Genomic DNA, 23,632 nt, shown 5'->3' on the forward strand with positions numbered 1-23,632 from the left:
GGGTGCCGGGAACCCAGACATAACTGGATGCCATCTGCGGCTCTGGGAGCTCACAACCCGGCAAGAAGACAGGAAAGGAAATAAGAGGTGCTCTGGGCTCAGGGTGGTGTCAGCAGACACAGGGGTGTGAGGCAGGGAGTGTCCACCACCTGCGGTTGTGTGGGTTTTGAGCTTAGGCTGAGGCATGCAAAACGGGGAGGTGGTCCATAAGAGCAAGAGTCCAAAACCAGGTGTTTTCCATCAAAAAGAGGCCTGTCCCGGCGTGCTAAGAAGGTTCTGCTTCTTGATCTGGGTGCCTGCCTCAGAAGTGTGTGTCATGGAAATTCATTGAGCTGTACACTTGTAACTTCATATATGTACATTCATGGTAGTTGTACTTGCTTAAAATTTGCTTTTAAGTCTGCCCCAGACCCCCACCAACCCTGCTACCTCTTTTGTAAGCCTAGACTCTGGGGATCCAGTCCTCCAATCCCAGCTCTAGGGCCTTGGGGAGGCAATTCAGTGAATTAGTTTCTTCACCTGTAAAATGGGGACGACTGTGTTGTCATCACAAGGCATGTGTGCAGCACCAGCGATGCGAGATACATAAAGCATTTAAATAGTGCTTCCTCTGCCCCTCAGCAGTATCAAATTTCTAATGATTGGCAGCGTCTGGCACAGAGGAGCTCAATGTAATTCACTGAATAAACGAGCGAATGAGCTCAAAGTATGATTTTTTTTTTTTTTTTTTTTTTGGCACCGGGAGGCAGCTTGAACAAATGCAGGGGTGTGGGTTGGAGTGGAGTGTCTCTACTAAAGGCTCCTGGGAAGGAGCTCACAGCCTGGTTAGGGGGTGCTGCACTCCAGCACAGAAGCCAGGGCTTCTGTAGGGAGGGAGACAGCTAGTCACCTGGGCCCTAACATGTGGAGGTAGGAGCCAAGGTGCCTGTGCACCCCTAACCCCAACCTCCAAATGAACAGAACTGTGGAGAGGTCAGCCACTCAACAGGCTTGTGGAGAGGCTCACACCAGGAAGAAATGCTACACAGCAGCACGGCAGCCTCCCCACACTCGTGGCTCCCGTGGCCCTCTCACTCCTCCCCTCTGGTGGTCAAACCTGGCACTGCTCTCCAAAGTCAGGGGCCAGGCCAGTTTCGAGAGACGATGGGAAAACCTGCTCAACAGGGTGGCCGAAGCCTGAACCAGCTGAACAGGACAGTCCCATCAACCACTAGCAACCTCGTCCCTCTCCTGGCCCACAGAACAGAGCCAGAAACCCCACAAACCACTTTTATTACCCAGTGGGCGGGCTGGACTGTGATATTGGAGAACCTTGGGGGTGGGGGCTGCGGGATGCAGCTGAGCCTCTCCTGGCTCTGTCTGCTGGTCTAGGCCAGGGTGGGGCTGGTCAAGGGCAGGGAGCTCAATCTTGGGGGAAGAGGAAGAGAGGATAGAGAGGCCAAACAGGCCTCTTCCCCTCCTCGTCACCCATGCCACAGCATTAAATAAACAAAAAGCAACTCTTTACAGCACAAACTACACAGGGAAGTCCTTCCTCCCAGCCCTGGGTGCACAGCATGGAAGAGGAGCTCTGGAGGACAGGGTTGGGGCCTCCAGGGTCTGACACCACCCCACGCCTCTTCCTAGCACTATGGGGTAGGGACAGGCAGCTTTGAACAGAGGAAACAAAACTCCAACTTCCTCCAAACTCCTATGCAGGCAGGTCCATCTAGTCTGGTACTTCTGGCCCAAGGGTTTTCTGCTCCTTCCAAACCTTTGAGCTTTCTCAGGATCTGAGCTTAGCTGAGACTTCTCAAAGAGGGGCTGGAGCCCTGGTATCTGAGACACAGTGGGCCTGGGAAACAGGCAAGTGTCTGGTTCCAAAGTTTTTCCCAGCCCAGGCCTCTGCCTTGGCAAGCAGGAAGCAGGGCCAGGTGAGAGCCGGCGAGACCCAGGCTCAGAGGGGCCGGGTGGTGTGGTTATAGACCAGGTGCTCCGTGTCCTCAGTAGTGGAGACAGTGGAGCTGGCAGGGGTGGGTGGTGGGTGGTGGCGGTGGCGGTGTCTGCTGAAGCCCTTTCTCTGGTCCTTGAAGAAGCAGTAACTCAGGATGGCTACCACCACCACAATGCAGATGACCAGGAACACTGCGATAGCCATCTCCACAGAGCCTGGGGGAAGAAGGGGTAGAATAAGGGGCTCCCAAGGCCTGCCTGGTTCTGACACCCACCCCCACTCTATGGAAGAGACGAAGGCAAATGGATGCCAGGTGTGGAAGGACATGGGCACCCGACTCAGACCTCCTACATACGAGCAGCTGAACAGCTCTGCCCAGGAGCTCAGAGGAACTCTGGTGGGCCTCAGGTCTCAGCTCAAGTCGCTCTCTTTGCAGTTAACTTGAGGAAGCCTGGGACGCTGCTGACAGACATCGGCACGCACTTTACTGTACTCCCTCCCTCGTGTGTAGCAGGCATCCCTATTTGATTACGGTACTCTGTCTCTATAGGCCACCTTGGCATCCTTCTCAGCACAGGTTAGGCTGTCACAACAGGTGGAGTTGATCCGTGAGTTGACACCTACATGCTAACCTCAGTTACAGGACAGATCAGGGCTTACCTGTGCTGGAAATGGGGCTTTCCCGCCTCAGGCCAAACACATCCTTCTCTGCAGAATGATGAGGGGAGAGACCAGTCAGTACTAAGGGCTCAGAGACTCAGCTGCTCCCCAGTGCCCCAGACATCACAGTGCCATCCTCTCCCACTCCTACTCCAGGCACTCTGAGGATGGAGGGGTGACTCCCAAAGGTCTGGGGACAGAGTGGAGGCCACTGGCTAAGCCTTCCCCTGTACATGCCCACCCTCTCACTGGCCCGCTCACTGGAGATGCCGCGACAAGACTCGAGGCACTGCTGCTCTTCCTCAAAGTTGTTCTTGTTGCCATAACAACCACCATAGGTAAAGCGGGCGCAGTGTTCACTGAAGGGGTTGTAGTACCAGCGCGGGATGCTCTCCTTGCAGAGTCCTGTGTCTGGCAGGTCCACGCAGTGCCCTGGGGGGTATGAAGTAGGCTGTGGTGAGCGAGTCCATGGCCTCCCTGCCACCTTCTGCTAGGCTCCATGTGGCTGCTGCCCAGCATCTCCCCACCCGCCATGGCTCAGGGAGGGCCTGAGAGGCCCCAAAAACCTGGCCCAGCTGCAGTGGTGCCAGAAAAGGGAAGACAAACCCTGGACAATAATTGTAGGCACAAAAGTAAACTACGCCGACTCACAGTTATTTCAATTTTCTTTCAGCTTTTCTGACTGGGTCACGGTCTCAGTTTTCCAACACTGGGTGGTTTACCTCTTTTTTTTAGACAGTGTCTCTCTGTGTTGCCCAGGTTGGCCCCAAATTCCTAGGCCAAGCGATCCTCCCACCTCAGCCTCCCTAGTAGCTGGGATTCCAGGTGTAAGCAACCGCACCTGGCTGGTTTACCTTTCTTAAAAAAGAGGATGGGCCTCAGGGTCTGAGCCTTGGCAGGCAACAGCAACTAGCTAGAGCTTATTATTATTATTATTATTATTATTATTATTATTATTATTATTTTGAGACAGGGTCTCACTCTGTTGCCCAGGCTGAGGTGCAGTGGTGCCATCTCAACTGACTGCAGTCTCTACCTCCCAGGTTCAAGTGATCCTGCTACCTCAGCCTCCTGAGTAGCTGGGAGTACAAGAACACGCAACCACATCCGGCTAATTTTTGTATTTTTTGTAGAGATGGGGTTTTGCCTATTGCCCAGGCTGGTCTTGAACTCCTGAGCTCAAGCAATCTGCCAGCCTTGGCCTCTCAAAGCACTGGGATTATAAGCGTGAGCCACCGCGCCTGGCAAGCTAAAACTTACTGTTTTATTATATTTATTTGTGTTGTTTTTCAATGTTTGGCAAGTAATAGTGGCTTCCCATTTATGGTAGTGATGTGAAAGTTCCTTTTTAATATATTACATTTAAAAAGTAACTAAGTAAATAAGATCTGAGCAATATGTGGTGGGCATGGCTGAAATTATGAAGGTGTTCAGAGAATGAGTGATGCCTGGAAAACACAGAGCCACAGAAGAGAGCCCAGGAGCCAGCCAGGGAAGAAGCTGAGCCATGTGGAGAACTGGGAGCCCACCCTGGCTCTTTGTGCCCACAGGCCCATACTCCCGGCAGGCCCCTCAGGCACTGCTGGGTGGAAATAGTGAGGATGGCAGTGTCAGCGTCTGCCCTGATCCAGGGCACCTGGGGAGGATCTCACCTTTGTCACTGGGGAAATGGATGCGCTGGAGCTCGTCAAAGCCACTCGTGTCTGCAGAGATGAAAGGTCAGAGGCTCAGACCCAACAAGGGTCTCCCAGGGGTTCAGGGCAAGGCTGTCAGGACCTCCCTCTCTGCTGCCCAACCCCCTCTATCCCCCAGGCCTCACATTTTTCACAGGCAGACTCGTCGGAGGCGTCGGGGCAGTTGGGGGTGTCGTCACACTCCAGGAAACTGTCGATGCAGCAGCCATTGCTGCAGCGGAACTGGGTGGGCTGACAGGTGCCAGAGCACACTGAACGGGTGGAGGGGAGGTCAGGCTCAAGCAAAGAACAAGTGCCCAGGGCCCACCTTCTACTTGGCCCTCTCTGCCCAGACACAGCACATCCCCCATTCCCTTTCCACCAACCCCACTCCTCCCCCACACAAACTGGGCAGATCCTCATAGGAGGATGCTGGGCTGGAAGGGGTGGGATGTTTGCGGTCCTTCCACAAACTCTGAGGGGAGGAATGGCTCAGTCAAAGGCAGGCTGCTCAGGGGCATGGGGATGATATGGGCTGGGGATGTGGCAGGGATGGGGGATGGGGAGGGGAGTAAAGCCCACCTGGATGGCGCCTTTCCATGGAGGGGCCTGGGAGAGAGAACAGAGAAGTGAGAGGAGGTATGACCAGGCTCCAGTGGGGATGAGATGATTGGGGTGGGTGGGCAAGGGAGAACTCCAACCACCCACCTCACTGGCCACAGAAGAGAGAGACCACTCACCCTGGGGGAAAGTCGCCTGAGCCCCAGAGCTGCCTCTCAAAGGCCCACCTTGCACACCCCGACAGGCTAGAATGCACTCTTCTTCCCGAAGGTAGTTGTTCTTGTTGCCCAAGCAGCCTCCATAAACGAAACTCTTGCAGATCTGCTCCGTGGGATCATAGTACCAGCGTGGGAAAGAGCCCCGGCAGCGGCCCACCTTGTTGGATGCGAGGCAGTAGTCTAGGGGGGAGAGCTTATGAGGGGACTGTGTGGCCAATCCGCACAGCGGGGCTCCAGGTGCTGCTCCTCACCCCTCCCTCACCTTCTGTCTGCTTGGTGGACAGCACAGTGACTGTGACGTTGGCCGTGTCCTCTGGGTGGTCTGAGCTAGTCACTGTCAGCTGGAACAGGTAGGTGCCTTCCTTGAGTCCCCACAGTTCCACCTGGTTTGGGTCTTTCCTCTGAACACAGGAGTGGCCATCAGGCTTGGGCACCCCCTGATGCCCTTGGGCTGCCCCAGGCCCGGCCAGACACACACCCACACCCCTGGGGAGGCCAGGGGGAGTTGGATTAAATGCATCTTCAGCCTCTCTCCACCCCATCTCATCCAGGGCCATTGGTTGGCCTAGGGCCCCAGAAAGGGGCTCCCAGAAGGCTGGCAGGCAGCGGGCGGGGCAAGAGAGTCAGCCCCGTGTCTCACCTCTACCCTGACATCCGTGTCACCCCGCAGTAGGCGCCAATCTGTGTTTTCCACATCCTTCAGCACCAGGGGTTCCTGGGGTTGTACCTTCAAGTCTATGCCTGCCCAGGCCTTGGGGATCCCAGACCCTGGCGGGGGAAGAAAGTGAGATAAGGTCAATTCTCACTAGATGGACCAGGCTTCTCCCAGGAGCAAAGTGGGGTGGTGAAAGTATGGGCCCCACCTAGACCAAACTGGGACTCCGCAGCCTGCATGGGGTGTGGGTGGGAGCCCTCAACAGAACCAGCTTCTTGATCTCTATTCAGAGAGAGCATGTTTTTGGTATACTGAAGATATTTTTATGTTGTAACCCACTTTCTTTCCTTTTTTTTTTTTTTTTTTGTTAGAGATGGGGTCTTGCTATGTTTCATAGGCTGAAGCACAGTGACTATTCACAGACTCCATCATGGCCACTACAGCCTCAAACTCAAGCAATCCTCCTGCCTCAGCCTCATGAGTAGCTGGGACTAAAGGTACAATTACCACGCCCAGCTGTAAAACCCTCTTTCTGAAGCAAATTACCAAACAAATTGCCATCTGATCTTATTGAGTAAACACACACACACACGCGCACACACACACACACACACACACACACAGACACTTACTTGAGGGGATGGGCTTGTTTCTGTTTTCTACAATAGAAATAACTCAGACAGACTCAGCCTCCAGTTACAAGGGGTCCCGGGAGCCACGCCCTTCCTTGACTTGACAGTGCCTGTGTCTGAGGCTTCCCCACTTCAGGGCCAGGGATAGGGGAAGGTAACAAGCACAGTGCAAGATCCCTGCCTGTAGGGGGCTGAATGGTGGCCCCTCAAAGATATGTTCACATCTAACCCCTGGAACCCATAAATGTGACCTGATTTGGGAAAAGGGTCTTTGCAGAAGTAATTAGGATCTCCAGATGCGATCATCCTGGATTAGCTGGTTAGGCCCCAAATCCAATGACAAAGTATCCTTATAAGAAACAGAAGAGGACAAGATAGAGTGAAGGAAGAGAAGGCCACTCGAAGACAGAGGCAGAGACTAGAGTGATACAGCCACAGCCAAGGTATGCCTGGGGCCACCAGAAGCTGGAAAAGACAAGGAAGGATTCTCCCCTAGGGTCTTTGGAGGGAGCGCAGCCCTGCTGACACCTTGATGTGGGGCTTCTGGCCTCTAGAACTGTGCAAGAATAACTTTTCTGTTTTGTTTTGTTTTCGAGACGGAGTCTCACTCTTTCATCCAGGCTGGAGTGCAGTGGCACAATTTTGGCTCATTGAAACCTCCGCCTCCAGGGTTCAAGCGATTCTCCTGCCTCAGCCTCCCGAGTAGCTGGGATTACAGGTCTGCACCACCATGCCCGGCTAATTTTTGTATTTTTAGTAGAGATGGGGTTTCATCACATGGGCCTGGCTGGTCTTGAACTCCTGACCTCAAGTGATCCTTCTGCTTAAACCTCCCAAAGTGCTGGGATTACAGGCATGAGCCACCACACCTGGCCAAATTTGTTTTAAGCCAACCAGTTCATAGTCATTTGTTACAGCAGCTCTAAGAAATTAATACATTGCCCCTCACGGGATTAGTCCAGTTGGGCAGAAAAGACCCCACGACATGAAGCAACATGTGGACAAAACAAGGCAGTGGACATTCAGAGAAAGGAGGCCACGGCAGGCTAGGGGGATAAGGCAAGGCTTTCTGGAGGAGGGAGAAAGGATTTTTTTATTTTTTTGTTTTTGTTCTTGTTTGGTTGTTGGGAGAATGTAGGGTGTTGTTGAAAATGGCAGAACACAGCTGGGCGCGGTGGCTCACACCTGTAATCCCAGCACTTTGGGCGGCCAAGGCAGGCAGACACAACATCAGGAGATTGAGACCATCCTGGCTAACACAGTGAAACCCCCTCTCTACTAAAATACAAAAAATTAGCTGGGCATGGTGGCATATGCCTGTAATCCCAGCTACTCGGGAGGCTGAGGCAGGAGAATCGCTTGAACCTGGGAGGCGGAGGGTGCAGTGAGCTAAGATCGCGCCACTGCACTCCAGCCTGGCGACAGAGCAAGACTCCGTTTAAAAAAAAAAAGAAAAAGAAAAGAAAAAAGAAAATGGCAGAACACATGAGAAACCAAAGCAAGGAGTTAGGAATTTGCAAGACCAGTTCGCTGGGCTTGAGTTGACCTTAAAGCACCCTGGAAGCCAGGCCAGGGTGTTCGGACACAGCAGGAGTAACATTCAAATATTAAACAACTGGTAGTACAGAAAGGGGACAGACACTGGCCGTGAGCAGTGGTGCAGAGTCCTGGAGGCCACAGCTGCACCAGACATTGACCTCCTAGATAACATGACAGAGGTCCAGGAGTTCAAAGGGAGGGGCCAAGGGCTTGGGCAGCAGGGGCACTCCGGAGCTCTGAGCAGCAGCTGTTTTCCCATCTGCTTGGAAGTATTCTGTGGAGCGAGGAGGCTGGCAAGTATACCAGTGCAGTGGTCCAGGGCAGATGCAACAGGAGTGGCCCAAATGCCAGAGCAGCCAAGGGAATGGAAATAAGGATGTGAGAAACAACGCTGGGCTGATGCTTCTGGCTTCTCCCCTGCCAGTCTCTGGGAACTGGGAAGGAAAAGCCAGAGTACAGGCAGAAGGCAAACCGGATTTAGAGGGAACATATAGGTTAAGTCATAGAGAAGTTAAATTTGGGAGAAGGCAGGCCACCCGGAACCAGCAGACAACGAGAGACAGGCAAGGGTTGGAAATAGAGGCACTGGCTGAGTGTATGCTGGGCAGCATGCTAGGTACTCTACCTGCATCAGCTATATCCGGGGTTGGCACTAAGCCTGCAGGCCAAATCCAGCCCACCATCTCTTATATTTTGGAATGGATGAAAAAACAAGAGCCGGGTGCAGTGGCTCACGCCTGTAATCCCAGCACTTTGGGAAGTGGGGCAGGTGGATCACTTGAGGTTGGGAGTTCAAGACCACCCTGACCAACATGGAGAAACTCCATCTCTACTAAAAATACAAAATTAGCCGGGTGTGGTGGCACATGCCTGTAATCCCAGCTAGTCGGGAGGCTGAGGCAGGAGAATTGCTTGAACCCAGGAGGCGGAGGTTGCAGTGAGCTGGAGATCGCGCCATTGCACTCCAGCCTGGACAACAAGAGCCAAACTCCATTTCAAAAAAAAAAAGAAAGGAAGAAAGAAAAGAAAAAGAAAAAAACAAAAGGAGAATCCTTTGTAATGACATGTGAAAAGCACATGAAATTCAAATTTGTGTCCATTGATTGGAACACAGCCTTGCCCACACATTACATGTTGAGTATGGCTGCTTTCATGTAACAACAGCAGAGCTGAGTAGTCTCAAGTGGGACCCTATGGCCCACACAGCCTAATCATTTCTATGTAGAGCTTTACAGAAAAAGTTTATTGACCCCTGGAGTCTATCATGTACCTTCATAACCAGCCTGCCACACCTACATTCTCACCCTCTTTTCAGATGAGAAAGTTGACATCAGAAAGATTAAATGGCTTGCTCAGAGTCATTCACTTTCTAAAGGCCCAGCTGGGATTTGAACCAAGGTCTGTCAGACTCCACAGCAAATGCTGTCTCCAAAACGTAATTCTATAGGTTATCCACCCCCTCAGAGGTTGTGATTTTAATTGCTTTTATAATGTTGGGTTTTTAAATTTTGCTTTTCTAGTTTAGGTAATACATATATGACATAAAATTCAAACAGTGGCTGGGTGTGGTGGCTCATACCTGTAATCCCAACACTTTGGGAAGCTGAGGCAGAAGGATGGCTTGAGTCAAGGAGTTTGAGACTAGCCTGGGCAACATAGTGAGACCTCATATTTACAAAATAAAAAATTAGCTAGGTGTGATGGTGTGATGGCTACTTAGCTATTCAGGAAGATGAGGTTGGGAGGATCACTTGAGCCTGTGAGGTTGAGGCTGCAGTGAGCTGTGGTTACACCACTGAACTCCAGCCTGAGTGACAGAGTGAGACCTCATTTCTCTTTTTTTTTTAGACGGAGTCTCGCTCTGTTGCCCAGACTGGAGTGCCGTGGCTCGATCTCAGCTCACTGCAAGCTCCGCCTCCCGGGTTCACGCCATTCTCTTGCCTCAGCCTCCCAAGTAGCTGGGACTATAGGCGCCTGCCACCACGCCCGGCTAATTTTTTGTATTTTTAGTAGAGACGGGGTTTCACCATGTTAGCCAGGATGGTCTCGATCTCCTGACCTCGTGATCCGCCCGCCTCGGCCTCCCAAAGTGCTGGGATTACAGGTGTGAGCCACCATGAACGGCCCGACCCCATTTCAAAAAAAAAAAAACAGAAAAACAAAAACCAAAAGGTACAAAAGGCTAGTGAAAATTAAGCCACCTCTTCTCCTTAAGAAGGAATCTTCTCCATCAGGTTTATTACCCCAAAGGTATGTATGTGAGAGAGAGAGAGACAGAATATCAAGAGACAGTATTTGAATTCACAAGCATGTGAGTTCTTCATCTTGTTTTGCCCTTTATATATATTGGAAATAGTTCCATAGCAACACATAAAGAGTTTCCTTTTGTTGTTGTTGTTGTATCATATTCATTGTATAAATGCACCACAATTTATAACTTATTTAACCAGTCCCTACCTGTTTCCGGATTTAGATTTTCTTTCTCTCCTAAGAACTAAACCATGCTGCCTTAGGGTTTATTATTATTATGAAAACAACATGAGAGTATTCCATTATAGGATGTGTTGACAGACAATGCAATTGTTTCCAATTCTTCATTATTATAAACAATACTACGGGGACTAACTGGCTGGTAAGTTGTTTTATCCGTGTATAGGTACAGCTGCAAGATGAATTCCTACAAGTGGAATTGTGTCCAGGGCTGTGTGCATTTAGGTTCTATAGATATTGCCCAACTACCCTCCACAGAGGCTCTCTAGAGAGTTTTTTCAAGTGTTAGAATGAATGCAAAGAAAGAAGAGAAGGTAAAGAGATAAGAACAGCTGGTAGGAGGCTGAGTCACAGGGATTCCTCTTTGATGAAGTAGAGAGAGCAGAGCCAATGGGGGACTCACAGAAGGTGGTTCTGGGGCTGAGAAGACCAGGATGCACAATGACAGCAAAAGGGATGGGACGGGAGAGATTTCAGGAAGAAACATGTTGAATGTTTCAGAGGCCTGCAAAAATAGTAAAAAGAGAACTGGGTTCCAGGGATTAGGGAAAATAAGACAGGGATGAGCAGGAACGAAAAGTGGCTGTCTGGAGGCAACCTCCCAGCCCAGGGGCTTGGCTGACAAGCAGGAGAGCACCCTGAGAACACCTGCCAAGGGAGTAATGAGCTGGGAGGAGCCCAGTCCTCCCTCCTTGTATTTTGTAGAAAGAAGACAGACTACGTAGCAGTCTGCCTAGCAGACAGACAGGCTAGCCCCACCAGGCCCCCAGAGTGGAAGTAGCATGCAGAGTGACGCATCAGACTTTGAGCTGAATCAGGGGCTGAATCCCACCCCTACACAACTCAGTCCTCTCCAAGCCCCAGCCCCCGGAACCAAGGAGCAGGTACCTTGCCTTACCACTCCCTTCTTCCCACCCCCAAGAGAGCAAAGGGCTAGAGTGGCAATAAAACCAGCCCCTCCCCCAGTTAGTTACCAGGTCTCAGGACCTCAGGGAAGTGCAGACTCCACCTCCTAAGCCACTCCTTCATAGGACTGGGGAGGAGGAGAGGTGGGGAAGAGGAGAGGTGGGGGAAGAGAAGGGGAGAGGAGGAAGTGCAAGCTGCTCAGCCTCCAGCTGCAGGAATCTGTACTGGCCTGGCCTGGCCACAGGCAGAAAGAGGAACAAACAAACCCATTCTGGGGAGCATTTATCTATGCAATAGGAGAATCAAAGGTTTGGAAGCTCTCAGTGCCCGTGACCCACCCAACCCGCCTCATCCACCCTAGCCCTTAATGGCTCTACCCTGTCATTACCCACCTCCAACCGCTCTAACTGGACCCAGCTGAGAATAAACCCCTTGACACACATACAGCTTTTCCCACTTCCCAAAGCACTGCAGCACTCTAAGAATGGCCTAGAACGGCCTGGAGCTCATACTAAGTCCAAGCCCCACCTGCCTCCCTCAAAGTCCCAGGAAATCCCCACTCCACCCTCTCTTGTGGCAAACAGGCAGGTCCTGGGGGTTTCCAGATGAGGATGGCTGGTCTCAAGACCATGGGGCCATAGTCCAGCTCAGCTCCTGACCAGACTCCAGAATTTCACACTCTGGCCCTGGAGAGGGACTCCCATGGGGCCTCTGTGGAACAGGAAGGGCATGGGCAACTCAGGTCAGTAAGAGGCATCACCACCTACACTTTCTGCTACTTCCTTGTGGAACAGGCTGCAGCCCTGGTCCAGTGGGACTTGGTGGCCCAGACTGGCCCTCAGATATGTCCCCCTCCCATCCACAGGAACCCCCATCTCACCTCTCCTCAGAGACCCAGGAGAGCTACTGGAAGGACAGGGAGAAAAGAGGACCCTCAGCCTGGCAGAGAGACTAGCCCAGGAAAAGTCTGCGGAGGAAAGCCCTTTCTCCACTTTCCAGAACGGAGACCACCCCCAGATGTGGCCCCAGCCCAGTTCTGGCCCCTGAACTCCCTAATCCCCGGTTGTGTTATCCACTGGGCTATGTTGGGTCAGAATGCTAGGTTTTTACCAGAGAGATGGTCTTGTGTGAAAAACAGCACAGGACTTTTGGAGGTCTCCCCTGGGGTGAATCCCAGGCCTACCAGTTATGGGCAGTGTTACCCTGGGCAAATTCTTTAACATGGGAGTCTCAGTTTCCTAATCTAAAAAATGGGATGAATGCTAGTGGCACTCTTTTTGGAAGTTGTTGCGATGAGGCCTGAGTGAGAGTATGTGTGGCACAGCAATCAGTAAGCTGTAAAGTGCTCACAGAGGTTATGAGAGGTGACCCACCCCTGCCCTGGAGCCCCACCTGGCCAGAACAGCAGGTAGAGAATGGGGGAACCAAGGCTCTGGACTGGCCCTGATCTCAGCAGACAGTTCAGCCCGGGGAAGAAAGAGGAGGAGCCCTGGCCTCCGCTTTGCCCTTATCCATGGAAGTAAACAAGGTTTGGCTACCAGATTCTAAGCAGGGAGAGCCCTGTCTGGCTCATGCGCATGCACACACACCTGCCTGGACAGCTGACATCCCTTCCCTACTAGGTATACATACCAACAGGCTGACTCACCCCACAACCCTCCTCATCCCCCACCCCAGAGCCTCTAGGCTTCTGTGCCTACAACATCACTCCTCTCCCTTTGGATCAACCGCAGACTGGGCTTGTTTTCTAGTCTTGGATCTGGCCGTCTTCCTGGACCACCAAAAGGCCAATCCATTCCTAGGGAGTAGAGAGATGCTAAGCAGTCCCAAGTCCAGCCAGTGGAGGAGACTATGGCCAGGCTCACCTGACAGGGCATCGGTGTGCCCAGACCAGTGCTTGGCCAAGGTGCCTTTCTAGTCACCAGACCATCCAGACAGCTCACTCCTTCAATCAGCCTATCAGTGCCAGAGGTCAGGAGTCCTGAGGACTTCCTCTTCCCTCCAGTACACACGGCCCAGAGCCAAAGGCCTCCCTTTGAGCACCAGCCCATCACCTCTGAACATCCTGAGTTCAGGAGCCAGAGCCTGGGCCCTGCCCTCCCTACTCATGTCCCCTTTCATTTGTTTACTGTTTGTACTGCCTACTACCGAAGTGAGGGCGATCTGGCTGCGACATCTGTCACCCCATTGATCGCCAGGGTTGATTCAACTGTACTGCCTACTTCTAAGGAGGGCTTCGGGTAGAAATAATCCCAGCACTTTAGGAGGCCAAGGCGGGTGGATCACCTGAGTTCAGGAGTTCAAGACCAGCCTGGCCAACATGGTGAAACCCCGTCTGTACCAAAAAAAAACAAAAAAAAAATTAGCCGGGTCTGGTAGCGGGTGCCTGTAGTTCCAGCTACTCGGGAGGCTGAGACAGGAGAATCACTTGAACATGGAAGACGGAGGTTGCAGTGAGCAACCAGAGATTGCGCCATTGCACTCCAGCCTGGGCGACAACAGCGAGACTCCGTCGCAAAAAAAAAAAAAAAAAAAAAAAAAGAAGGAAAGAAAAAGAAAAAAGAAGTGAACTCTCCTTAACTCCTCTCTGATGTTCGCCTCCCCTAGGACCCCATAACCAGTCCCTTTTTTGAGTCTCTCTAAACCCATCCATCTTGGCACCCTCCTCACCTCCAAAGCCCTGGGTTCGCAGCTGGCGGTAGGAGCGGTACACTTCCCTGGTGAGGTAGTTGATGAAGCCCTCCCTGGGCGCGAACTTGCACACGAAGTTCTGCTCGTAGAGGCAGTTGATGAGGAAGCAGGCGGCGATGGCGTCCTCCCCGCGGTCGGGCTGCAGCTCCACTAGCGCCAAGTTGCAGTTCTGGGTGGTGCAGCAGGCGCGCACGCAGTCCCAGCCCCGGCGCACGGTGGGGGACTCCAGGAAGGTGGCTCCGTTGCTGACCGAGGCGTTGGTGTCCAGCACGAAGGCAGGCACCCCAGCGGTAAAGCGGTTCAGGCAGTCGGCTCCCGCGGGCAGCCCAGGGGGCGCGGGCGGTGGCCCGGCCTGGGTGCCCTGGAGGCCGAGCGCGCACAGAAGCCACAAGGCGACGGCAGGGATGCGGGCCGGGGCGAGGCAGGCGCCGGCCATCGTCCTCGCAGGGGCCATCGCCTTCCTCCCCAGGGGGGTCACCTTCAGAGCGCGGGCCTCTGGGTTCCGAGGGTGCTGGTGACCTGAGAGAAGGGAGGGGACAGAGGAGACACACCTGATCAGCCCGGGAGACTTTGGAGGAGGCGGACCGGCCAGGAGGAAGTGGCGGGGAGGAGGGACCGGAGCACTCCCGGGAGCGAAGAGGGCGCAGGGACCCGGCCCTCCCACGCGCCCTCCAGGGACCCGGCAGCCAGACAGACGGACAGGCGGACCGCTAGGGAGCTCACGTACCTGGACACACGCACGAGAGCAGAACAAAGGGCCGGACATGCTCCAGCCCGCTCTGCCTGCGCCTCGGCCTCGCGTGCGGGGGCCCCGGTTACCTGCGCAGGTGAGTTGGGTGGGGCCGGGTCCGCCGAGGTTCCGGTCCCGGCTTCCTGCGCGGCTCGGGCCGCGGCTTCCGCCCCGGTGCTCGGAGAGCTGGGGCTCAGCCGCCTTCTCCCCCCGGTTTCTGGTGAAACTGAGTCAGCGCCGTCGGGGCGGGACCGACAGTCACCCCTGCGCTGCCGGCCCCGCCCACGCCCGGTGCGCTGCGGCCGCCTCCAGCGCGGAGCTCCAGGCCTGGCCCGCCCCGCGGCCCCGCAGCCCCGCAGCCCCGGCGCCTCCCCGGCAGCCAGCTCCCGGGAGGGGCTGTCGGGCTCCACCTAGTCCAGCCTCGCGAGGGAGCCCCGCGCCCGAAGCGCATCCCCAGCCGGGAGGGGACGCGGCCGGAACGCAAGGGTCGGGCCTTTGGGGCGGCGGCCTCCCGCCTTCCTTTCCGGCCGGGACCTGCTTTCCCAGCCCCAGACCTGAGGCCCGATGCAAATGATCTTTCTGGCCCTTGGGAAATCATTTCCATTTCGTGGCGGGAAGGGAACCCAAAAGTTGCGTGGCTGCACTTGTGATAACTGGGATCCGGGATGTCTGCCTCACGGTCAGCTCCGGGAAGCCCTCCCTGCTGTCAAGGTGAGAAACGGAGGCGATTCCCCGCGTCCAGGCTCCCCTGCGTGCTCCACGGGGCTTCCCTGTTGTTCGAGGCCCCTCCTCATCTTGTATGTGCAGTTCGCTCCATTCCCTGCTATGGCTTATTGGACTGTTGCCCCCTTCCCTGGAGCCCAGGCTTCCTCTCTTTCACAAAGGGGACGCTGCTGGCCACTTTCTTCCAGGGAAATATCATCCTTGGAAGCCTGGAGTTTGCAGTTCCCCCAAGTAACTGAGTTAATGTCCTTCACGAAACAGTGGACTCCTTGAAGCCAAGCTCATTGTTCCTCCTGAGTAAAAAACTCTTAAGAGACCATTCTCTACGGCAAGGGTCTGAACAGGTGAAAGACGGATGAAGGCAGGGCTGGAGGAAGGAATCACATAGCATGCTCTCTTAAAATACAGAGTCTAAACCTTTTCCTGATGGCTTAACAACCCCCAACCCAATGGGAACATTCTTCCCAGTTTCTCATCCAGAGCAGCTTTGCCTAGCAGATCCTGTGGCCAACCCTTGGATTTTGCTGAACTGCAACATCCTCCAGCTGCTCACATGATGCGTGTTGGGGTGGGAATCTGGGGCCTGTCTCCCCTTCTCTGGATTTTTAGGGTTTATCCACAGACCCTGGCACACTGGTGGATATACAACAATGATGGTATGCTGGGAATGAAGAAAATGATTGTGCAGTCACTGGGAAGAAAGGGTTTTGTTGTGATTTGATTTCCCCTTATGGCTAACACATTCAAGAATCTTTTTTTTTTTTTTTTGAGTTGGAGTCTCGCTCTGTCACCCAGGCTGAAGTGCAATGGCACGATCTTGGCTCACTGCAACTTCTGCCTTCCGTATTCAGGCGATTCTGCCTCAGCCTCCCAAGTAGCTGGGCTTACAGGTGCGCACCACCACGCCCAGCTAATTTTTGTATTTTTAGTAGAAACGAGGTTTCACCTTTTTGGCCAGGCTGGTCTTGAACTCCTGACCTCAGGTGATTCACCCACCTCAGCCTCCCAAAGTGCTAGGATTATAGGTGTGAGCCACTGCGCCTGACCTCAAGAATCTTAATGCAGGGGAATATTATGGTAATATTACATCACCATAAATTTATCATTACATCCATTATACACACCATTATAAAAACCAACATGAATTCAGCACTGACAATGCCCAAACTCTGTTCCTAAGCACTGCCCACACATTACCCTATACTCAAAACAAACCTAGGGAGGTAGTATTTTTAGCCCCATTTTACAAATGAGCAAACAGGCTCAGACAGGTAAACTGACTTGTCAGGTCATTCAGCAGTGAAGCGGCAGAGTAGGGATTGGAGCCCAGGCAGGCCAACTCTGTGGCTTCAGCGCTTAAACCCTGGGCTTTATGGCCCTTGCAATTCTGACTTCATCTGGAAGTTCTGCCCTCACCTCGGATTCAACTTGCTTAAACCCATAACTCACTTTCAAGAGGTGAGCAGCCACCATTTGTTGAGATGCCCACTGTGTTCCCTCCAGGCACTTGACATAGGATTGCTAATGCTCAGGACAACTCTGAAAATTGTTTCCACTTTGCAGAAAGGTTCACTGACTCCATCAAGGTCAGGTAGTGAATGAAGAGTGGTGACAGTTTGTAGAGAAGTTGAACTTGTGAGCTTCAGACTCAGACTACTGGGTTTAGCTCTTGCATCTGCCACTTACTATTCGTGTGGCCTTATGCAAGTTATTTGATCTCTCTGCCTTAGTCTCCTTGAATGGGAAGTGGGGCTTCATAGGGTTTTTTATGAGGATTAAATGAGTTAATGCAGACAAAGCATTTGACACCAAGAGTTCTCAATAAATGTTACTTGAAACAACAACAACAACAACAAAAACACATGCTGGTGAGGATGCAGAGAAAAGGGAACGCTTATACATTGTTGGTGGGAATGTAAATCAGTTCAGCCACTGTGGAAAGCAGCTTGGAGATTTCTCAAAAACTTAGAACTACCATTCAACTCAGCAATCCTATTACTGGGTATATACCCAAAGGAAAATATATTGTTTTTCCAAAAAGACACATGCACTTGTACATTCATCACAGCACTATTCACAATAGCAAAGACATGGAATCAACCTAGATGCCCATCAATGATGGATTGGATAAAGATAATGTACTTCATACATACCATGGAATACTATGCAGACATAAAATTAACAAAATCCTGTCCTTTCCAGCAATACGAATGCAGCTGGAGGCCATTATCCTAAGCAAATTAAGGCAGGAACAGAAAACCAAATACCACATATTTTCACTTATAAGTGGGAGTTAAGCATTGGGTACACATGGACATAATGATGGAATAATAGACACTGAGGACTACCAGAAGAGAGAAGGAGGGAGGGGAGCGTGGGCTGAAAAACAACCTTTTAGGTAATATGCTCGCTACCTGGGTGACAGGCTCATCTGTACCCCAAACCCTATACCCATGTAACAAACCTGCACCTTACCACTGAATCTAAAATAAAAGTTGAGGCCAGATGCAATGGCTCATGTCTGTAATCCAAGCACTTTGGGAGGCCGAGGCGGGAGGATTGCTTGAGCCCAGGAGTTCAAGACCAGCCTAGGCAACATGGCAAGACCCCGTCTGTATAAAAAAAAATACAAAAAATTAGCCAGGCATAGTGGCGCATGCCTGTAGTACCAGCTACTCAGGAGGTTGAGGTGGGGGGATTGCTTGAGTCGGGGAGGTCAAGGTTGCGGTGAACTATGATCATGCCACTGCACTCCAGCCTGGGTGAAAGAACTAGACCCTGTCTCAAAAATAAGTAAATAAAATAAAAGTCGAAATGATTCTTTTAAAAAAGTGACAGAGCCAGGATTGTATTTGAAGTCTTTTTGACATTAAAAGCCATACTTTCCATACTACCTTATGCTGCTTCTTACATACTAATAAGAAAAACTACATGTGAAGAGAAGAAAGGCTATAAGGTATTCCATCAAAGTAGTGAAAGTGATGGTATTTGAATGGTGAGACTGTAGGATAACATTTCTTCTTTCTAGTTTTAAAAATATTTTCCAAGATCCCTTCGGGGAACATGGGATGCTTCCATAATGAAGAGAGAGACACACCGTGATGACCTCCACATACCAGTCTTCCATGGTAATCACTCACATCCATCTCTTGTCTGTTCCCACTGCTGCCCTTAATCTAGGCTCTGTGCCAGCTTCCTGATGGAACTCCAGGCCACCCTGCACACTGCCATGTGGTTCCCTCCTCCAGCCCTGCCTTCATCTGTCCTTCACCTGTTCAGACCCTCAGTGATCCCCAAGAACTTCTCTGGCAGAGTGTACAGAGCCAACTGTTCCTTGGACGGACTCATGAAGTTCAGTATTTGCTTAGGCAGAGAGTGTAAGAGCTGTCAGAGGAGACTCAGCTAAAACCCTTTCCCTGGCTGGGCACCGTGGCTTACACTTGTAGTCCCAACACTTTGGGAGGCCAAGGCAGGAGGATTGCTTGAGGTCAGGAGTTCAAGACCAGCCTGGGCAACATAGTGTCTGAAAAAATAAATTTTAAAAAACAACCCAGCCAGGCATGGTGGCTCACACCTGTAATCCCAGCACTTTGAGAGGCCAAGGTGGGCGGATCACGAGGTCAAGAGATTGAGACCATCCTGGCCAACATGGTGAAACCCCATCTCTACTAAAAATACAAAAATTAGCTGGGTATGGTGGCGCGTGCCTGTAGTCCCAGCTACTCGGGAGGCTGAGGCAGGAGAATTGCTTGAATCCGGGAGGTGGAGATTGCAGTGAGCCGAGACCGCACCACTGCACTCCAGCCTGGCAAAAGAGCTAGACTCCAGCTCAAAAAATAAAATAAAATAAAAAATAAAAAAACCCTTCCCCTTACATACAGCAAATTGAGGCCCAGAGATTTGGCCTTGGTTTCTTCATAGACACAGGGCCAGCTCCAGACCTCAGGTCTCTTGACTGCCAATCTTAATCTTAGGCCCTTTCCTTGATTTGAGCTGCCTTCCTGCAAAGTATTTGCAAATGATATTGTTTTTTAATTCTTTTTTTTTGTTTTTTTTTTGTTTGTTTGTTTGAGACGGAGTCTCGCTCTGTCGCCCAGGCTGGAGTGCAGTGGCGCGACTGGCTCACTGCAAGCATCGCCTCCCGGGTTCACGCCATTCTCTTGCCTCAGCCTCCGGAGTAGCTGGGACTACAGGCGCCTGCCAACATGCCCGGCTAATTTTTTGTATTTTTAGTAGAGACGGGGTTTCACCATGTTAGCCAGGATGGTCTCGATCTCCTGACCTCATGATCTGCCCATCTGGGCCTCCCAAAGTGCTGGGATTACAGGATTGAGCCACTGCGCCCGGCTATAATACAATTTTTAATAAAATAAAAGACATTTAAAAAGAGCAGCCTGGTTCTGCTGGGGTCTGCCTGCTGCCCGTTTTATCTCAGCACTGGACCTGGCCCAAGCCAGGAGAGCAGGCAGGCACCTTTCTCCCTGCCCAGGCCCCTGCGCTCTTTTTCTGCCCTGATGTGGCTGTGTGCTCCTGGTGGCTTTTATCTCTCATCTCATCTTGGATCTTGAGCTCCCTTATCTTTGGGCAAACTTACTGATGAATGGTGGTACCAATAGGCCAGGGAGGAGATGTGGGTCAGTGCTAAGTTGGAAGGATATATAATAAGGAGCCTCTTGCTATAAATAATGGACATCACTCATTAGTGTGCCATCAAGCTTCATGGTATCCATGCTGTGTGCTCATATAGAATCTTATCAACCCCCAGTTTACAAATGAAACATGTTTTGTTTTTCGTTTGCTTTGTTTTTTGTTTTTTTGTTTTTTTTTTTTGAGATGGAGTTTCGCTCTTGTTGCCCAGGCTGGAGTGCAATGGCGCGATCTCGGCTCACCGCAACCTCCGCCTCCCAGGTTCAAGTGATTCTCCTGCCTCAGCCTCCCTAATAGCTGGGATTACAGGCATGTGCCACCATGCCCGGCTAATTTTGTATTTTTAGTAGAGACGGGGTTTCTTCGTGTTGGTCAGGCTGGTCTCGAACTCCCAACAGCAGGTGATCCGCCTGACTCAGCCTCCCAAAGTGCTGGGATTACAGGCATGAGCCACCGCGCCCGGCCTGAAACACGTTCACAGAGGCTGCATGAATGCATCTGTCTGTCCCTGTGTAGGCTTTCATAAAGTTTGCATGTTTGTGTGTCCCCAGCCCATTACCAGTCAATATCTGTTAAATGTTACCTCCTAAATAGCTGTCCAATTTGCCTGCTTCTTGCCATTGACAGCACTACCTTCCCTACTAGCTCTACTGCAATTGCCTTCTAGCTGGCCTCCACCAGCCCTTCTGTGCCCTCTGATTGTCTTTCTGTGCAACGGCCACGGTGATTGTTTGGAAGTTTAAATCTGAACATGTCAACTTGCCCAAGCACCATTGCTTAAGACTCTTCGGTGACTGACCAATGCTCTTAAGATGGAGACAAAATTCCTCAACGTGGCTTACAGGGCCCTGCCTGGGTACCTCAACCCTTTCTCCTGCCTCACTTTTCCCTCTCTCCTCCCTCTGTTCCAGCCCCATTGACCCTCTTAGTTCCTTGTACTCACCATCTCCCTTCTGCCACAGGGCCTTTGCATGTCCTCTGCATTCTGCCAGGCCCATTCCTGCTGGCTCCTAGGCCAAGTTAACTTCTACTCATCTGTCAGAACTCAGTCCAGATGTTATCACTTTCCAGGTTACACCTTCATTAGACATTCATATAGCACCTCCTACTTTTCTTCAAATCACTAAATGAAATTGTAATTTTACATTTATTTGATGAGTTGATTATTGTTTGTTTATTTTCACACTAGACTATAAGTTCTTTCCATGAAGGCAGGAACTGTGTCTCTTTTGTTCTTCTTTGTGTGTTTTTTGTTTTGTTTGTTGTTGTTGTTGTTATTTTGGGGGGTTTTTTTGAGTCAGAGTTTTGCTCTTGTTGCCCAGGCTGGAGTGCAATGGCACGATCTCAGCTCACTGCAACCTCTGCCTCCTGGATTGAAGCGATTCTCTTGCCTCAGCCTCCCAAGTAGCTGGGATTACAGGCGCCCACCACCACGCCCGGCTAACTTTTTGTATTTTTAGCAGAGATGAGGTTTCACCATGTTGACCAGGCTGGTCTGAAACTCCTGACCTCAGGTGATCCACCCGCCTCAGCCTCCCAAAGTGTTGGGATTACAGGTGTGAGCCACCGTGCCTGGCCTTTGTTTAGTTTTTATAGAGACAAGGTCTCACTATGTTGATCAGGTTGGTCTTGAACTCCTGGCTTCAAGCAATCTTCTCGCCTCAGCCTCCCAAAGTGCTGGGATCACAGGTGTGACCCACTGTGCCCATCCTGTGTCTCTTGAATAACCACTGAGCATAATGTTTGGCCTACCAGGGAAGCTCATAAAATCTTTGTTAAATGAGTAAGTAAATAGATGAACAAAACACAGTGACTCTTCTCATCTAGTTTCTTTTCCTGAAAGGGCTCTCCCGGCCGGGCGCGGTGGCTCACGCTTGTAATCCCAGCACTTTGGGAGGCCGAGGTGGGCAGATCACGAGGTCAGGAGATCAAGACCACGGTGAAACTCCGTCTCTACTAAAAATACAAAAAATTAGCCGGGCATGGTGGCGGGCGCCTGTAGTCCCAGCTACTCGGAGAGGCTGAGGCAGGAGAATGGCGTGAACCCGGGAGGCGGAGCTTGCAGTGAGCTGAGATCGCGCCACTGCACTCCAGCCTGGGCGACAGAGCAAGACTCCGTCTCAAAAAAAAAAAAAAAAAAAAGGGCTCTGAAACCCTTCAGAAGATAGGAAACAGAAGAGGCAGGGAACTATCATAATAATGCCTCCTGGCCACAGAAGTGACAGCTGAGTCGACAAGATGCATCCTAGAGGCCCCCCTCCTCCTGCTCAGGAAGAGAGCCACACTGATGAAAGCCCAGGCACTGGCCACCAGAGCCTGGCCAGGAGGGCAGGGAGAGTGGGGAGGTAAATAAAGAACAGGAATGAATGTCTACTGACAGGGACTCTGTTTCGGATGCCATGCTAAATGTTTACATGCGTCATCTCATTTTATCTTCCCAACAAGCCCAATCTGCAGATGTGAAAACAGACTGTGAAATTTGGCCAAGGATTATAAAACCAATGCAGGGCAAAGCTGAGTTGAACTCAGATTGTCAGCCTTCTTCCAAAGCCTGGGATTTTCCTGGCTGCCATCTTAGCTTCCAGCCCCTCAAACACCTCCTTCACCTTCTTAAGTGAGGGCCTAAAATTTCATCATTAAACTGTCATCCATTCGCCTTTTTCCTTTTTTTTCTTTTTTTTTTTTTTTGAGACGGAGTCTCCTCTGTCGCCCAGGCTGGAGTGCAGTGGCGCAATCTCGGCTCACTGCAAGCTCCGCCTCCCGGGTTCACGCCATTCTCCTGCCTCAGCCTCTCCGAGTAGCTGGGACTACAGGCGCCCGCCACCACGCCCGGCTAGTTTTTTTGTATTTTTAGTAGAGACGGGGTTTCACCTTGGTCTCGATCTCCTGACCTCGTGATCCGCCCGCCTCGGCCTCCCAAAGTGCTGGGATTACAAGCGTGAGCCACCGCGCCCGGCCCGCCTTTTTCCTTTTTTGAGACAGGGTCTTGCTCTGCGCCCATGCTTAAGTGCAGTGTTGCCATTGTTGCTCACTGTAGCCTTGAACTCCTGGGCTGAAGTGATTTTCCCACCTTCCAAGCAGCTAGGATGACAGGTGTGCACCACCATATCTGAGCAATCTTGCTTTTCATTTTTTACTTTTTTTTTTTTTTGAGACGGAGTCTTGCTTTGTCACCCAGGCTGGAGTGCAGTGGCACGATCTCGGCTCACTGCAACCTCCACCTCCTGGGCCCAGGCGATTCTTCTGCCTCAGCCTCCTGAATAGCTGGGGCTACAGACATGCACCACCACGCCCGGCTAATTTTTGTATTTTTAGTAGAGATGGGGTTTCGCCATGTTGGCCAGGCTGATCTCAAACTCCTGACCTCAAGTCATCTGTCTGCCTCAGCCTCCCAAAGTGCTAGGATTACAGTCATGAGCCACCATGCCTGGCCCATTGTTTACATTTTTTTAATGGAGACAAGATCTCACTATTTTGCCCAGCCTGGTCTTAAACTACTGGCCTCAAGCGATCTTCCTGCCTGGGTCTCCCAAAGCAGCTAATTTTTCTATTATTATTATTATTTTTTTGGTAG

The 23,632-nt window shown here is 51.6% G+C and overlaps 1 protein-coding gene across 3 annotated transcripts; it reads right to left on the reverse strand.

The window, feature by feature from the left end:
* Nucleotides 1–1,257: 1,257 nt before the first annotated feature.
* SPINT1 (serine peptidase inhibitor, Kunitz type 1) lies at nt 1,258–14,945 on the reverse strand. Of its 3 annotated transcripts, none has more exons than XM_030814284.1 (11): nt 14,778–14,945; nt 13,938–14,477; nt 5,686–5,813; nt 5,308–5,446; nt 5,055–5,225; nt 4,849–4,875; nt 4,413–4,538; nt 4,246–4,296; nt 2,855–3,025; nt 2,594–2,641; nt 1,258–2,148 (listed from the first exon to the last, which is right to left on the reverse strand). In XM_030814284.1, the coding sequence occupies exons 2-11, from the start codon at nt 14,410–14,412 to the stop codon at nt 1,937–1,939; spliced, it is 1,548 nt and encodes a 515-aa protein (XP_030670144.1). In that variant the 5' UTR covers nt 14,413–14,477; nt 14,778–14,945; the 3' UTR covers nt 1,258–1,936. The 3 variants fall into 3 exon arrangements, with proteins under 3 accessions (XP_030670144.1, XP_030670143.1, XP_012362998.1); XM_030814283.1 differs by having other exon boundaries at nt 5,007–5,225; nt 14,778–14,910; XM_012507544.2 differs by lacking the exon at nt 14,778–14,945 and having other exon boundaries at nt 13,938–14,483.
* Between the last annotated feature and the right edge of the window lie 8,687 nt (nt 14,946–23,632).

The sequence above is a fragment of the Nomascus leucogenys genome, chromosome 6 (genome assembly GCF_006542625.1).
Source record: "Nomascus leucogenys isolate Asia chromosome 6, Asia_NLE_v1, whole genome shotgun sequence".
Taxonomy (NCBI): Eukaryota; Metazoa; Chordata; class Mammalia; order Primates; family Hylobatidae; genus Nomascus; species Nomascus leucogenys.